We start from the raw sequence: 16,775 nt of genomic DNA, 5'->3' as shown, positions 1-16,775 counted from the left end.
AGTTCCTTAAGTTAAAGATAACAGATGTAGCTACATAAAAGAGCAGCAACCCAAGCAAATCTATAAAACCATGAAAAAACACTACCGTCCTAAGTAGATGTGACAGAAACCTGCAGTGAGGCAAATCAAACATGGTTGCAAAGCCAACAGACTCTCTCTGTCAGCTGCAAACAAACCATGCCTCTGTACCTGCAGCGAGCGTGCTTACAGCCAACAACATTTAAATAAACCCTCCACCACCCAGCACTCCCCAAAACGTTGCATAAAAAGAAAAACAACCACCCCTTAATGCTTCCCTCTGATTCAGACAGCAAACACAACAATAGCAAAAAATAAAAAATAAAAAAAAATTGAGGCCACTCTGAGAGCCACAAAAGTTTGACGTGGGTGTTGCCAGCACTGCAAGCCTTGCACTGGAAGGAGCAGCCCAAGGGTGTTAAATAGGCACGGCCTCTGGCATCCCTGTCCTCCACAAATGCATACGGCTATGGAGGGGCGTCTGGCTGCCTCGCCCCAGCCGCAGGAGAAATCCAATGTAGTCCTCATGACTCCTGCCAAACACCATCTGTCAGCAGGGCAGGAAAGAGTCACCTTGGATTTGTCCTGTATTTTTACCAGGATCTTATGAATATTTTGTCACACAAGGAAGCATGACCTCAGAAGGAAACTAAGTGCTCCATTTAACATCAGAAAAATAAATATATATATACACACACATAAAAATTCAAGCAGCAACACAGTGCTCTTGCTTGGAAAGAAAGAGTGTAACTGGGTCAGAGAGAGAGTAATCCAATGTCATTTGAAAAGTGAGATGACTAACAGGAGGCAGGAGTACCAGAGATTTATATGGCAATAATTCCAAAACTGGTGGAAGTAATGTTTTCTCCCCTTCTTTTTCTTCCTTTTTTTTTTTTTAAATATGGTATAAATTATATTCCTACTCCTCCTTCTCTCGAGTTGCAGTACAGAACTAAAATTTCAAGCAGATCAGTGGGTGGAAGATCAAAGAATGTTTTTCAGAATTTGTTTTCTACCTACATGGAGGTGGGAGTAATATGTCATAGGGACCAAAACGTACGTGTGACATTGTATTAGAGATTTCCCAGCTCGAAAAGAGCCTAGAACTCCTTCTTTAAGGTGGCAGAGAGCAGCACTGCTGAAGACTAGCATTCTGTATCCTTCACACTGACAGCACAAGAAATGGGAAGCTCTACACAGAGACATTCGTCCTCGGGAGCTGCTAAGCATTTTGGCTAAACCAGAGAATAACTGACAGCCTTGGCCATCTGACAGGATGGAGAAGCTAAACATCATATGATTCACTTGCCTGATCAACTTGGACAAGACACTACTGAGACTTTGCCTCCACAGATGAAAATTAACCCCCCAAACGCTCATTAGGAGCCTGGTATTAAGCCACAAATTGCAGCTAGTACTAATGGAAATTCTTAGCTGACTCTGCTTGGGTTTCACTTCTTGCTGACACAAAAGCCTGATGGGCTAGGTTAGATCTTTTGAATAACTATCTGAAAGCACAGAAATAAAAGGCTGGAGAAGGAAAAATAATTCAGAGAAATGCAGGCAATGAAAGCAGAAACATGCCCATCCTGAAATGCCTGCTTCCTAGCAAGATAAGCAATCCCTTGCACCTCCCCTACACCACGGAGAAGAATTATTATTCCCAGATCACCATCACACAATCTTGCATTTAAGCTCTTTCAAGAGTTCCACTTTCCCTGTTCAGAGACAAAGTCAGTGGAGAGCATTAGACTTTTGCTGTTATCTTATATTGCTTTCCTAGACATAATACTTAGGCTTGTTTGACTTCAGAGGGTGCGCAGATTTCAGATTTTTCTCTTTATATGAATTGAGCCAAATTCCTGGAATACAAATAGAAAATAGATGTGTATGTCACCCAGGCAGAGAGGTGTCAGGACCTCTGTTACTAGTGGATCCCAAAGCGATGCACGCATCACCATAACCTGGCGTAATTCACAGTTCTGCATGGGCATGCTTTAGCTGGTTATTATCCCTACAGAGGATAAGCTACAACATCCAGTATCGTAAGCCAAAGGAAACGAAGGTGATCGCAGAAGAAAAGTCCTTGCTGAGGATGGAGGAGACCGAAAGCAATCCGGGTGTTCCCTTCAGTCACTGTTACTGTGGCTCTTTGGTGACTGAAAGGAAAGTATGTTTTCACAAACAACTGTTAAAGACATGGATTAATGGTTTTATCCCGCATTCCCTGACTTTTAGACTGCTGGATTAGACTCAGTTGTTTCCTAGCAGCTGAAAGAGGCCTTCAGCAGCAGATCTTTCATTTCAAACAGATAAGAAATGGCTGCCCCAGAAACATTATCCCAGCAGAAACATTTTAAAAAGGAAAAACTTCATTGTGGAGGCGAACCAAGGAGGTAAGTCCTGATTCCTGCCAAGCAGAATTCTGACTCTCCTAGCAGAGCACAGACATTTTGTCCCCTACGCCCCCCTGCTTTGCCCACAGCTGCACAGTCCTCCAGCAATAAACGCTATCCTTCTGGGGCCCTTCTGGCACGCTGTTACAAACTCCCTTCTCTGTGAATTCATCAGGCTCGCTTTTCCATTCAGCAATAGCAGGAAGGTGGAAATTCCGTGCCGAAGAGCCTCAGACACAAAAGGAAGAAGTGCAGAGACTACAGATGAGAGCAATTACAGTGTACACAGCAGTCTGGTAAGTGTGACTACTTCTGGGTAAATAAGAGGGGAGAAAAAAAGTTAGCTACCTGATATTCAACCCCCTTCTCTCCACTAGACACCTGAAATGATGGAAACAGATCAAGAATGATACTAGCAATTCTCTTTTAATGGAGTGGTTGCTTTGGAGGGCTTTTTTGGGAGGGGAGATGGGGAGCAGGGAAGAAGGCGAAATAGGAGACAAAAACAGCAGCAAAAAAAAATAAATACAACAATCATTGATTGAAGTGCAAGGAACTGACAGCAAAATGAGATAAACTCTACCTTGCAGCTTCTATAGGAAATTGCATATCCCAGGAGTCTTGATCAAGAATTCAAATCATTTAGGAAATTAAGGGGGACTGGTTCTTCAGGAGAGTTCAGCAGCAGCAACTCCCACTTAATTTGGTCACTTCATTACAGTGCTTCTCCAGGAGATACAGCAGATCTTTCATGCAGGAATGGAGTCTTATCTCCACAGCAGCCCCTCCTGGGACAGCTCTATCCAAGTCACTGCAGAGCATCCCAGCTCCCTCAGGTTGGTGAGGCTGCCTGACACCACTCTGGGTAAGAGCCACCACCTTCCACCAGTAGGCATGTGGCTGGGCCAAGCCCATGTGCAGTGCTCATGCTGGGGGGCAATGCAGCCACCAGTCAGCCAGCAGCTGTTAGGAGGTGGTGCAGAGGCAAAGAAATTAAGCTCATTGTGGCTTCTTCCAGCACAACACATGCGCTTGTGCCACAACACCCATGATTCTCCATCCTTATTTAAGGTACCTTAGATGCTGCAGAAGCCAAGCACATTTAGACATATGCAAGACAGCGTGGGCAGGTGGAATCTTAGCACATGGCCTAACAACAAAGTACCCTTCCTACCATGGATAGCATTGCACAATCTGTGTACTGCCTAACGTACGTGGAGATCCATCTCTTCAGAGGTGACTCCTGGCACACTCTGTGGGATTGGGCTGACTTCTTCCCTCCTTGTGTAAGAAAGGCCTTGTCACTGTCTCCTTGCGGGAACTGAATATCATACACCTTGCCAGAAGGTGACAAGAGAACGACACAGTGGCCACCATTTTATCAGCCCAGCATTTAGGAGAACCACACTGCCTGCATGAAAAGAAGCAAGAGAGCACAGACAAAATAAGATTCTTTTCAAGCCAATCTCATGAAGCCCAGCGTTGAAAAAGACAATGGCTATGTAACAGACTATCATCAGTGGAGATGGTACGGCTACACCAGATTAAAGCTCACAAGCCTTGGCACTCCTTCCAAGGCTTCGACTCATCACAATGAAGGGATCTTTGCAACAGACCAAAGCTGAAAGGAAAACATCACTAGTAATTCAGGATTCACCTTGCACAGCTTGATACAATAGAAAACTATTTGTACGCTTGGAGTGTGACAGTTCAGAGTCAAAGGGCAGGAGTTCCACAAAGTTTTCTTGCCTTTGAAAAACTTCACTCTCAATAACGTTAATCTGTCTGGGTTTAACAGGCCTCAATCACTTTATACACCAGTCAGCCCCACAGAGATACTACTGATTTACACTGAAGAGATTCACAGCTTGGGATGCTGGTTCTCATTTACAAGGAGTTGTTCCAGTCTGAAGGCATATGGGAACCCTGGAGTAAATATAAACTACCATTCTCAGGCCTGTATGCACTGACAGTACATAATGGAAATCAAGCCACTGTCTCCACTTCTGGTCTTTACTAGCAGCTGATGGCAGATTAATGGGATGCGTGACAGACGGTCAAACCAGAGCTAAGATGGAATAAAAGGGAAGGTGCATATATCTGTCTGCCTGGCAAAGAACTGCATATATGAATACTGCAAGCAGATCCCATGGGGAGAACCACGCTGTTAATCAGCTTGGCATATTTGCCATTGTGGGTCCCAACTTTAAAAGCAACCTCAGATCTAACAGGAGGAGGGAGGAAGACAAAAAAAAAAAGAGAGAAACCATTGTATAGATGAATGTACAAAGTGAAACTCTTTTCACTACTAAAGAACAGACAAAAAGACACAGAGCAAGTGATGTTGCATTAGCATTTCTCATTTCCCTTCTAGCCAGAATAAAATCCCTGTTCCCTAAGCACTATCAATGACACACAGAATCAAGGCCTGAACTACACGGCCTTATGGTGTTTACCAAAGTGCCTTTATTGTTGGGAAAAAAAAATAATAATACAACAAAGGTCTGGTTCCTTCATGGGAGTGGGAGGGGGGGGGGAGCAATCAGATCTCACATCCAAAGTTTTCAGAGGCTGATTAGACAGAATAGGCAACTGTCTCTCCTCACACGTTCATGTCTGCCCACTGAAAGTCTATTTTCCTACCCAAACAAAACAAACACTCGGGGCTGCACTCCGCACTCAGTGGAACTAAGGGTAATAGGAGTGACTGAAGACATTTGATTTCTGCCTGTGTGTTTACTGTTTTGTACATCTCAAGCATGATTTGCACCTCTGATTCTGTACTGAGCCCATGGCAAGTGTTACAGAGAGCTTCCCAAGTCCTGCGTGAAGCGCTTGTTTAAGATTTCCTCCCTTTTCTTTCAGCTCCAACACTGCTCAGGTTTGCACTGGGGCTTGGCTATGCACAGTTTCATTCAGTGATGCAATGCCCACCTCAGTGCTACAAGGGGAACACAGAAAGACCGAAGAGGTAGAAAAGCACAACTCCTTCCCAACCACGTCTGCGCCACTCGCCAGTGGGTGCTGAGCATCTCGCTCCCACAGGGACACACTGCCACCCTGTGGAAATGGTCCTTCCTCTCCCAAACAACTTCGGAAGGGCTGTGGGGAGTCAGCCTGCAGCCTCACATTAGCTCTCCTGCTAATGCACCAGCGAGCCAAACGCACTTCAGCACTGCACTGAAGCAGGGCTCCGTGAATTTAATTTATTGACGGTAATGCAAATTTAATTTCTGCTAAATCTTTGTAATCACATATCTAGTGTCAGGCTGGCTGCTGCGGACACAGTAATGTAGCTATTGAAACGCACATTTACTGCCACTCACTCGACTTCCCTCCACTGATAAATTAAAACAGTGAGTAGCAGAACGTCTGCAAATCTTCAGACAAGCCATATGAAAGACCAGTGTTGGTTGCCACCTCTGTCCCCAGAGCATTAGGGTAGCATGCGGAAAAGGGCAGAACGCCTCAAACGAAGCAGAACACTGGCACCAGGTTTCTTCCATCCCACTGCTTCCAGAACATCCAGAGCCCCAGTCCCTTGCTTTCAGTGGGCTGGCGAAGAGCCAGACAGTCTTAGCATTAGACTGAAGGTCAGCAATAAACACCAAGATTCAGCCCCGACTGTGTACTTCTGTCGGCATGAAAATAAACAGCAGGTGAGCACCAGTGGAAATCTTTCCTCAGTACGCTCAGAAGGTTATTTAAACACAGCCTGGAGACCTATTTATTCAATAAGGGCTGCAATTAGCCTGCAAATTAATCTCAACACCTCTCTCTACGGCAGACTGAGAAACGAACTTCCTTGGAAAAAAAAAAAATTAAGTGATGCTGCTGATAGACAAGCACTCTGCACCCACATTTTAAAAATAAATACATTAAATCTAAAATCAAGGGGTTTGAGTTTACATTCCTAACTAATAAACTGAGGTAGGAGGGACCAACAAAAAGCTCCTGAAAAAGCTGGAGAAACTGAAGAAACTGCCAATAGCAGAAAACAAAGTCTGCCACTTGTAATTGTGCAGGTGCATCTGCATTTCACAATAGTCCTGAAAAAACAAAACAAAACAACACAGAACAGGAGGAACTCTTTTGATTTACTTCATTAGGCTTTGGGTCAGATCTCAGATGCAGCAAGCTCTCATTTCTATTTCCATTACCAAAAAAATTATGAACTCTAGTATATGCGCTCCTCTCCTCATTCAAACAGACTGCTGTTTCATGCCAACAATCACACAAAAGAGAAATGAAACAGTCTCATTATTATTGACAATGAAGCAAGATTTGTCCTGCTCAGCCTCTTTCACAGTTCTTCAGATTTAACTCCTGCCATAAACTTAATGAACAAAACCTGAAGCAAAGCAGTCTGTACCAGACAGCACATTGTAATCTGAAATTACATCTGCTCTAATGTGAAAACCCCAAAGCACCTTTGATGAAAAAACACACGCCCTCCAGATATGCAGTTCAGGATTAGTCCTCACGTATTCAATAGTCAGAACCAACAGGCCGCCTTCTCTCTGATTTAATCAGGAGACAGAAACCTGGGACTGCCTGACCACCCGACCTTACAGAACGTATGGCTCTGGAGATGGTTCCACTGAAGTTTAGTCCTGCCAGTTCATGATGCATATGGTCTCAGCCACATTCAAGCGAAGGCAGAGGGCAAACAGAATGAACACTGCACGTATTGTATATGCTCTGGGAGGAGAAGTGTGCCCACAGCCTGTCCTGCTTTACAATTAAGGTTCAGAAAATGCAAGCAAGGCTTGAACCATCTCTCACTGAAACTGAAATACATGTTCTGCAGTTCATTTTCTTACCTTCAACAGCCCTTTTGGGAAGTCTTTACCATCGTTCATCCCCTGGAGGTTAGCAATGAACTCTTGGCAGGTCATCTTTTTCCCAATGTTCTGGAAAGGATGACAGAGAAACAAAGCATCACATTCATGCTGCTTTTGAAAATTACATAAATAAGCGATGTTACAGATGAATTCCATCTCCCTGCTTTCATTCAAGCCCAAGGCAAGCAATACTAAGAAGACATTCCCAAGATCACTCACAGGCAAGCATCCCTGCGTGAACGCAGTTGGAAAAGGCAAAGTGTACTTGGACCCCACATACTCATCTGAAAAAAAAAAAAAAGCTGAATAATGGAGGATAACGAAGAGGGTGGTGCTGAAGCTCACTGGTATGTGCATGGTGCCTTCCACCCCCATGTCTCCAAAGGCTCTACCAGCCTCTGAGAGAAAAATCTTTACTTGATCCTCCTGTGGGGCACAGGGAAACAACCAATGGAGACCCTTTCCAGACCTTTTTCTTATTCCTTCCAATCCTTCCCTCCAGTAGCAACTGCCTTGCAAGAGCAGGACGCTCAGGAGCCACCATCTTCTGATTCACAGATTCTGATTCTGCCTCCACATTTCCAGAGGATTCTCTTTCCTCTCTTCCTGTGTAATTCAGTCTCAAAGTTGCCCAACAGAGCCACAGTCAGAAGTGGGATAGCTATATTCATGTAGGACCCAAACCATTCCATATTTTGAGGTTTGATGCTGCCTTTAAATTGTTCTCAGATCCCAGTGAAGGCTCAGAGAAGGTGTCTGTGTTAGGTCACCCTGGTGCCCTGGGTGTTAGAAACCCCGAGCCTCACATGCAGGAAGCCTTGTGGCAGGTGGGCAGCAATGGTGACACTGAACTGGTGAAAAAAGGAGCCCAGAGAGAACTGAGGAAAGGGAAGCAGCCTGGAAGTAGCCATAAAACGTGACAAAAGCAAAGGGAAAACAGGGCTTTCTGATGGCCACAGTTGTCTTTAGGGATGCCAGACAGGAAAAGGTCTGGTAAGACTATCCCATGGTCAGGGTATGCTGTGGCTGCAGGATGACACTGGGCTGTAAACTCCTCTGTTGGGTCAGAGCTAGCCACGGTGCGCAGGCTTACCACACTGCGAACCTCCACCTGCAGCACGGTGTCCCCACAAGCCGCACAGCACTTGCTCCCTCTGACTAATGAGGGCGTTACAAGGTACCAGCCTTGTTTCTGCATGCAAAATGGACTGCTTACTATCCTCCTGGGGATGCAGCCTTTTAGCTTTAAGCCCTCCTCCCTGCCTTGCCAGTAAAACATGAAGTATTCGCAACCTACAGTGGAAGAGCTTTGCATACAGACAGAAGGGAAGTCCCAAGAAAGGGAGTCAATAATATAGGTTATTCAATGTTACAGCTACATGATGGCTTGGGCTGCACTTCTCCTACTCCCCTTCTGTAACAAAAGATCAGGGAAAGACAGAAAACCACCAAACCCTAACCATCAGCCTCTTCTAGCCACAAAGGAAGATCCCACAGCCATTGGCCACACAGGCCAGCAAAAAGCAGACAGACAGGAACACTCCCCCACAAGAAAGGAGATGGAGAGGCAGACGGTACACCACTTCCTACATCAGGAAGGCTCCTAACAACACAGTCAGGCTGCAGCCCTGGCTCCTCTGGTTGCTAAGCTTGTGGAACAGCAGTTGCAAGTGCAGTTTGAGGGCATTCTGGAGCTGTTCTCATAGACTTGCAAATGCTTTCCTTCTTCCCCGTGATAGACTTCAGCCTGCTTCTGTTTGTTTCCTCCACACAGCAGTTTGCAGTTTCCACGTGTTGACCAAACCCAACAGCAGCTTGGCTCATTTCACTTACTGAGATAATTAGCATTGCAGAGGAATGGCTGTTTTGCTCCAGGACCAAAGCTAACATCACCACACAGGTTGCAGAAGATGTGCCTTGCAGTCTAGAGATACCTTGAACAGAGTTACCACTCTAGCATGGCATCACAGTCCAAGAAATAACCTGACTGCAGAGAAGCAAGCATGCATCTTCAAGACACAGCTAGCAAAAATGATTTAGTTACAAAGAAAATGAAATGCGGCAGGGCAGGGGCAAATAAAGGGATAAGTAAGAGTTTGTCTACAAGACTTAAGGGAAAGCATGGACTGAAGGCACAGCAGTTGCCCTACAGCCCTACATGCACGTGAGCTTACCGTGAAATAAAAGCATCCGCACTTATCATTAGCTTGTCAGCAACAGAGCTCAGTGTAGACAAGCCCTATGACTCATTTGTTTCCTGCTCTAGCAGAATCATGCTAAGGGATGGGTTGGAGCATTGTATCTTTGTTAGGAAACAGGCAATTAGTACATTTGTGCAAGGGGCTGCATTCCAAGTCAGAAATGCCCAACTTACCACCTATGTGGAAAAAGGCAAAGCAGTAAGAAGAAAACCAAAATTACAGGAAATCCCAGAGAGAAGTGACACACGTGCAGGAGCCTGGCAAACATTACAGCTCCACACAGGTAGCAACACATGAGTAATGGCTGCCAGCAGGATAATCCTCCAAAGTTACACAGTGCACCAGTCATTCTAACTTCAGCTGCAAATCAACAGCAGTAACGAAGGGCCAGAGCCATATCCCTTACTCCAGTACCTAAAATCACTTGGTCTCCCTCCCCAGACAGCGAGGTTAGGCAGGCTGGAGAGCAGGTGTGCTCACGGCTCTGCAGAGAACAGGATACCTGCACAAGCGCCTGCCCGCCATACACAGCCTCACGTGTGCTCAAGGGAAGAGGAGCAGGCTGAGAGCACACCAGGGCACACTCCTCTACCTCCGCTCACCCTCCTGTACAACTGACACACTCCTCAATCGGGGAAGGCCCAGCCCACAGAGAAAAAAAAAAAAGTCTTTACAACTCCCTTCCCCCTCCTGCTCCTACAATTTTCAGACAAAGATCTTCAATTAATGTGAGGTGGGCGTCAAAACCCCTGGGGAAGCAGGCAGAAGCCTTGGCTTCATTACCTGCAACCACTGCAGAGCTGTGCACCCGCAGGGGTTGAGCAACCCCTGGAGACAGAGCCATGGTGCTGCAGCTGGGGCTCTTGGGGCTGTGCCCGCCCCCAGGGGTTAAGCCTCCATCCCTTGCTGCCTGGCCCACCGTCCTTGCTGTGCATGGACGCAGAAAGCCTCAGGAATACCGTGCATGGCAGCCTATTGCACCACAGGTGCTCAAATACATGTCCTAGGGCTGCTGGCACCCTGCTGCACCAATGTGACTAAGAGGACTCGAACTGGAAAATTATTTCCCCCAGGCAGCCACAGGAGAGAGGCGTGTACTAGGGGAATGCCGGGCTCCTGCTCAGGACACCCACGCCCCTCCTCTGCTCTCTGTCCTCTGGGCACACCCATCATTACCTGGCTGAGCAGAACTCTGGTCCCACCAGATCTTCTCCCTGCGGTGGGGATACCTGCAAGTACCACCTTCCCCTTGTGACTTTCCCAGTTTCTCCTCACCTCTCTTCTTTCCTCTGCCTTCCTGAATGTTTCTATGTAATGGAAAGCAGAAGCCAATCCCAACTACAGTTCCATGGCCAGGGTCACCTGCTATCACTAGGGAAAGGATGAGAAGCCCACCAGAAAGAAAGGGGCCTGAGGACAAGGAGCATCTTCACACATAATGGCAAAACCACGCGCAATGCCAGGCCTAAACATGCCTGCTCCTGGGCACACTGGACAGCCCTGCCCAGGACAACAGCAATTCCCGGAGTGTGATCTCCTCACGGTCTCCTGCCTGCAAAGGAAATGCTCATGGTGCTCCAGGATCAGGCCATCAGCAGGGGCACTCTGTCATCAGAAGACCACCCCCTCCAAGCACAGTGTTGGCAAGAACAATCTACACGAAGCTGTAAAAACTCACGTGTCCATGCAGGTCAGTGTTCAGCAGCATCATGGCACATGTGAGACAGTGAACTCCATCTGCAGAAAGACATAAAACAAGTCACATGCAAACCCAAGTCTGTACCTTTAAGAGCAGCTGAAATGAAGCCTTGTAGCCTAACCGAGTCTGTTCTCTTAATGAGAATCTGTATATCAAGAAATACACATAATTAAGTAAATGAACAGTGAGGTCATTCCACAGCTGCCAAGACAGAACAGCCTTTCTTTCATCTTTTAATGACTGTCAAAACTATCTTGCAGCACACACGGATGATGCAAACTAGACAGGAAACCATGCTGCCACCCTTTGCCTGCTAATACCAGTACAGCTTGAATCAGCTCCCACTTTTTTTTATTCGTTTTAGGACAGAAAGGGAAGAATAAAATACACACATTCTCGCATACAGTGCACATACAACACGATAGTATGCTGGTTTTGTCCCACTCTAGCCCCCTCCTCATTCAGGGCTCAATTAGACTAAATTTTGAAGAATTCTCCTCAGCTCTTTAGACAGCCTATGCTTCATGTTGGCTAGTGAACAATCCATCGATGCCTAAACAGTCCTGTAGCAGAGGTCCTCAACGTGGAGCCAGAAGAAAAGGGCTGCATTGCTTACTCCATCCCTAAAGTCACTGTGGTAGACCTGGGAAGGTCAGTGCAGACCAGTATTTGCAAAAATGGCTATCACTTTAATACTGTTTATTTTCCAGGCACCCCTTTTAAAACCCTAAGTGTAGCAGCTGAGCACAATCCAAACACAGGTGATGATGCCCATGGTGCTATTTATCACCTTGGAAAATTCAGTTTCTAAATGCCTTCATCCAGCTTTCAACCTTAAAAAGTGCACTAAGAAAAATATTTTCTCCATTCTCCTGTTTGTAAACACCTGATAATGTCTTCCCTTCTCTCACAGAGGTGTCATAAAGATACAGAATCATTTATAAGACATGGACACGCTGCAGTGAGATGCAAGTAAAAACCTTTGTAGCCAGGTACAGGATTACAACCATGCACTGATCCCCATGTGCTGTAAAAGAGGAGAAATGGGGGATGGGGATACATGTATCTTAAAAGTCAGCATGACTATAACAGGCTTAAATCTGTGAAAAATGAAGTCATTACAAAAAGACATGCTCCAAGGTAAATACCATGTTTTCTTACAATGTTTGTACGTGGCCTGGCACCCAAGCAATGTGGCAGAACTCTAGCAGAGCATGGAATAAAAGAAGCACTATTATAATCAGTAACAGCGTCAAGTCTGAAGCAGCTTGAATCTGGGACAGCGGTGCTCTAGTTCAGGTCTATACATTTCTCTAGAGCAACCTGCCCTCTCAATCCCAAATCCCAAATACAATCGGAGAACTAAAAAGGGAAATTGGAAAGACAAAAGCAAATGCAACCCTAGATTTCCACCAAAAGGAACAAACACCACATTTCTGCAGCGTACCACTTGACTACTGACAGTGGGAATCCAGCATCAAAATTATGCAAAATCCTAAGCAAAGTCTACAGGACTCACTTTAATTCAAATGCTTACTCATGCTCTTAAGTGGAAATGTCCCTAATGCAACCTGGAGTTCAAGTAAGGCAGCCAGATCAACATGGAAATCATTGTTTTAATCTAAAAATGACACACACCTATTCTACTTGACTGCCTGTGGTGTCTTAAAACAAGAAAGACATCAGGAAGGGGACAGAGATGGTGTGGGAGCAGACAACATCTTATTGCTACCTATTCCCTTCCCTGACAGGTCAGCCAGTAAAGCTGAACAGACACAGAGAAGGCAAACGCCACCTCACTCTAACAGGTTAATTACAAAGCAAGGGGCAAGAAGTGTGGAGGTTCCTCCAAATGCAGCAGCTCCTCCTTACTTACACTACAGACCAAAGGCACGTCTTAGCCCGTGCGTATTTTCTTTCTTCTCCTCCTCCCTTTCTCAGCTTTCCCAGCGTGTGATCAGCCGGCACTAGAATCACAGGGTCACATTCCTCTGCTGGCACGGATGACTGGATGCAGCAGCTATGCCAGCGGACAGTTCGTCCTCTTGAATGCCAACTTTCTTGGATTTGATCTGTGCGCTTGTTTGTTTCCCCCATCAGTTTCCAAAATGATGGAAAACATTGGCAAGGAGGCAGTACTCTCTGACTGATGTTAGTCAGTCAAGATGAAACCATGCCAGGGTCTGGATACAGCACCCAAAATTCACCCCCACAACTGGCAAGAACTGGCATGTGTGTTGCCAGTGCGTGCGGAGAGGCAAGCACTGAATTGAGTATGAGAAGTGAACAGTGTCTTTTCCACATGAGATAGTGACCGTTCCCATCCCTACACATGCAGCTAGAGTACAGGTACCCACACACACTGGAAATCAGCGAGACCAAAAACCACAACTGAGGACATTTAAATCTGGAGATGCTAAAACTAAGGATTTACACTAAGGAGGCCTAAAGACCTTGCCTGTGTGGGGATAAACACAATTTTTCACTGTCTTAACACAAATGTGTCGACAATGCAAAGGGTTTCCATGCTTGTGACAGGCAATCTCTGAAGTGTGGCACAGCAATTACAGCACGCCACCTTACGTGCCACCATACATACAAGGTGAGGATGAAGGAATAGGGAGACCAAAGACCTTATTATCAGAAGCAAAGTTACCTTGAGAAGAAATGGTGTTTGGGTTACACTGATAATATCTGCTGGAAAAGTGGACTAAAACTCTCTCTCGTTCCTGAGTTTCTCCAATAAGTGAAAAGGCTTTAAAGAAACTCCTAAAAGAAGTGCAGAAAAAGGAGAAATTAAAATCATAAATCCCTTTTTCCTCTCACACGGTGTGTGTGGAGGGAGCATATACAGCTGTACAGCACAGCACAAATCTTAACAGGAAATACATAAGCACACACCAGACATTTGGTTCTAAGAAGCCTGTCTAGGAAAATGAACCATTATCCCATGGGCAGTTAACCCAAATATTACAGTAAACTAACCAGACGGAGTTAAATTACCACTGGTTTCAACCACAGAATATATGAGCTAATAAGCAGTTTTTCTGTTTGAAATAGCTATTCTTAATTTTCAGTATTTTTCATTTCCTCAGGTAAGGAGCTGGAACAGGTGTTGTCTATGCACAGCATACATTCAAGGTGTTCTCTTCCAACTGTGCACATGCAAGCATACTTGCTGGACGCAGCAAGTGAGCCCGTGCAAAGAGCAGGGACATGCCTTCAACTGCCTCTTAACCACCCCACTATCCTTCCTGCTAGAAAAACTAGCCTTGCAGCCAACTCTCACGAAGAGCTTCTCTACTTCCTGAAATCCCCACATCCTGGAGCCAAGAGATGACCTCAACGGTATCAGCCTACACTCATTTGTCAAGATGCTTCTAAGAAAAGCTTGAAAACACAGACCTTCTGGGTCCCAAAGCAAGAAGGCATAGAAAATGAGTGCCTAATAGACAAATTTTAAATATCCCATGAGACTGAAACAAACACCAGATCTGAGAGGCGTGGAATATGCTGCTGGAACATTCAAGTCTATCTAGCCTGGAAGAATAACTATTAAATCTTTTTCTTTGATGTAAGGTCAGAGACAGACTGTACTTGCAGGGATCTCACACCCATACGGAGTGTGATCTGCCTGGTAATAACTTCATTTCACATGTACCGTATTGCAAATAACCAAACTCACAAGTAGATTAAACCGAGTCTTTGCAGGGTTTCTCTTCCCATCCTATTTCATGCCCTAGTGGGAAATTCTGACAGCCAGCCCTCCCTCCTCTTCCAGCTCAGGCTCCCTCCAGCAGCAGCCCCTGCTCCTGCTGGTCACCACAGACCTGCAGCCTCTCCTTGTCGTCAGCACACTGACCCACCTGCAAGTGCCCCTGGAGAGGGAGCCAGACAAACAGTATTTGGTAAATAAACAAGAGAGATGCACGAGTGAAGCATGCCCACGCACAGAGCCAGGGCCTGGGAGCAGAGCGGGGCAATGAATGCCTGTCCTCGTGCCCTGACTCTCCACGGACTGCAATACACCCTGCACAACAGCCTCACGCCGTCTGGGGGTAACGCAGGTCTGGGCTGCTGCCACAGGTTGTGGTATGCCGAGGCATCACCGTAGTTTAACAACTACAGCTCGCCAGCAAGCCAGCAGCAGTGGTGCAGATACCTCTCAGCGCTGCAGATGGGGAGCAATGCACCCCGTCCCCACTGAGGTTCAAGACGATGCCTTGTCCTCAGCCTGTGCTGCCAGCAGCCTCTGCAGTTCGGCTGGCAAGCGGGTGCTCACGAAGTCTCTGCAAGTCCCTTGTGTGTCTAAGCCCCATACCAACCAGAGCATATTTTAGAGAAGGTCACGACTATTAATATTAACAGGAGATCTACAGGGAGAAGAGGCCTCCTAGAAATGTGAGGCGAAGTAATTAGGTGTTGGATTTCACAATTTAAAAGATGGGTATATTTAGAATCGTGCTTCAGGGCTCCTAACACCCGGAACAAGGAGACAGCATCCCCCACCCTGCGCTGGGCTGGTGCTCTGGCACTGGAGCGTCCAGCATCCCAGCACTGCTTTAACCCTTCAGCAGGTGTCTCCCTGTTGTCTTTGGTGTGCAGGGCTCATTGTCCTTCCTTGTGGACAGGGGCAGGGCTCTGCCACGGTTTTCTGCAGCTGACCCCCTGGAAATGCATTTGCAAAGGGACTGACAAGAGCCCACAGCCTTCCTGGTTTCATATCATCGGGAAAAATAATAACCCTTTACAGTAACCTGAGCCAGACGATTTAAACTCACATTAAATCCCCCTCCCTTTCTGTCAGCATTTAATGGTCCAGCAACTGTGCCAACAGGCCACTGCTACACAAATTTAGTATTTTGCCTCCTAAAAAAATACTGAAAACAAACATCATTAAGACCTAACTCCATTGTAAAAAGGAACAAAAATTGAAGGGATGGGTTTTCAAACACCCACGCTGGCAGCTACCAAACTCTCAAAGGCGTTTTCCATGTGGAAGTTTTTGCTGTTCTGCACATTTTTAGGTGCCTCAGAGGGACGCAGCGAGGGGAGCTGCCAAGCCACGTGAAATCCTGGCCCCTGCCTTGCACAGTGCAGCCAGGCAGAGAAAGCTTCAAAAGGCAACAGCCAAAAAGATGGTGAGTACTGTGCGGCTCAACCGTGAGCAACACCTTCGTTCTTCAGCTGCACCTGGCAGACTACAAGCTCCCCATTTACTGACTTGTCGTTCTTCTCCCCTCTCCCCTGTGTCAAGGATCACATCTAAGCAAGTCCACCCGAAGATCTCTCCCTCCAGGAAATGCCACCACTCCAACAGAGCTAAGTACAGCAGCACGCCAAGCCAAACAGAAGAGAAATGCTCCATCCCAGAACACGCCACTTCCCTCTCTTCACGATCTTAAGCTCCCACTACTTCAATCAGGCCAACACAGCAAACAGCCCTGCTACTAAAACAAGAGCATCGGGTTTCCAAAGAGGCATGTACCTGAGCGAGTAGTCCAGCGTCATGCCTGTGAAATCAAAAAACTTAAGGTATTCTTCGGCCACAAGCTTGCTGAATTCGTTGCTTTAAAGAAAGAAAAAAAAAAAAGAAAAAGAAAGAAAAGTTAGTCAT

The 16,775-nt window shown here is 46.2% G+C and overlaps 1 protein-coding gene across 5 annotated transcripts in view; it reads right to left on the bottom strand.

Moving 5' to 3' along the window:
• The window catches only part of PSD3 (pleckstrin and Sec7 domain containing 3), a 113,221-nt gene that overhangs the window by 51,255 nt on the left and 45,191 nt on the right, over positions 1-16,775 (bottom strand). For all 5 annotated transcript variants that reach the window (XM_040540103.1, XM_040540100.1, XM_040540102.1 and 2 more), the window contains 4 exons: positions 16,647-16,727; positions 13,815-13,927; positions 11,138-11,196; positions 7,238-7,327 (listed from right to left, as the gene is read on the bottom strand). In XM_040540103.1, the coding sequence (XP_040396037.1) occupies positions 7,238-7,327; positions 11,138-11,196; positions 13,815-13,927; positions 16,647-16,727 (343 nt within the window). The remainder of the gene's footprint in view (positions 1-7,237; positions 7,328-11,137; positions 11,197-13,814; positions 13,928-16,646; positions 16,728-16,775) is intronic.

This window comes from Cygnus olor, chromosome Z, assembly GCF_009769625.2.
Source record: "Cygnus olor isolate bCygOlo1 chromosome Z, bCygOlo1.pri.v2, whole genome shotgun sequence".
Classification (NCBI taxonomy): Eukaryota; Metazoa; Chordata; class Aves; order Anseriformes; family Anatidae; genus Cygnus; species Cygnus olor.
The sequence above is the reverse complement of the archived record's forward strand: the minus strand, read 5'-3'. Positions and strand labels throughout refer to the sequence as shown.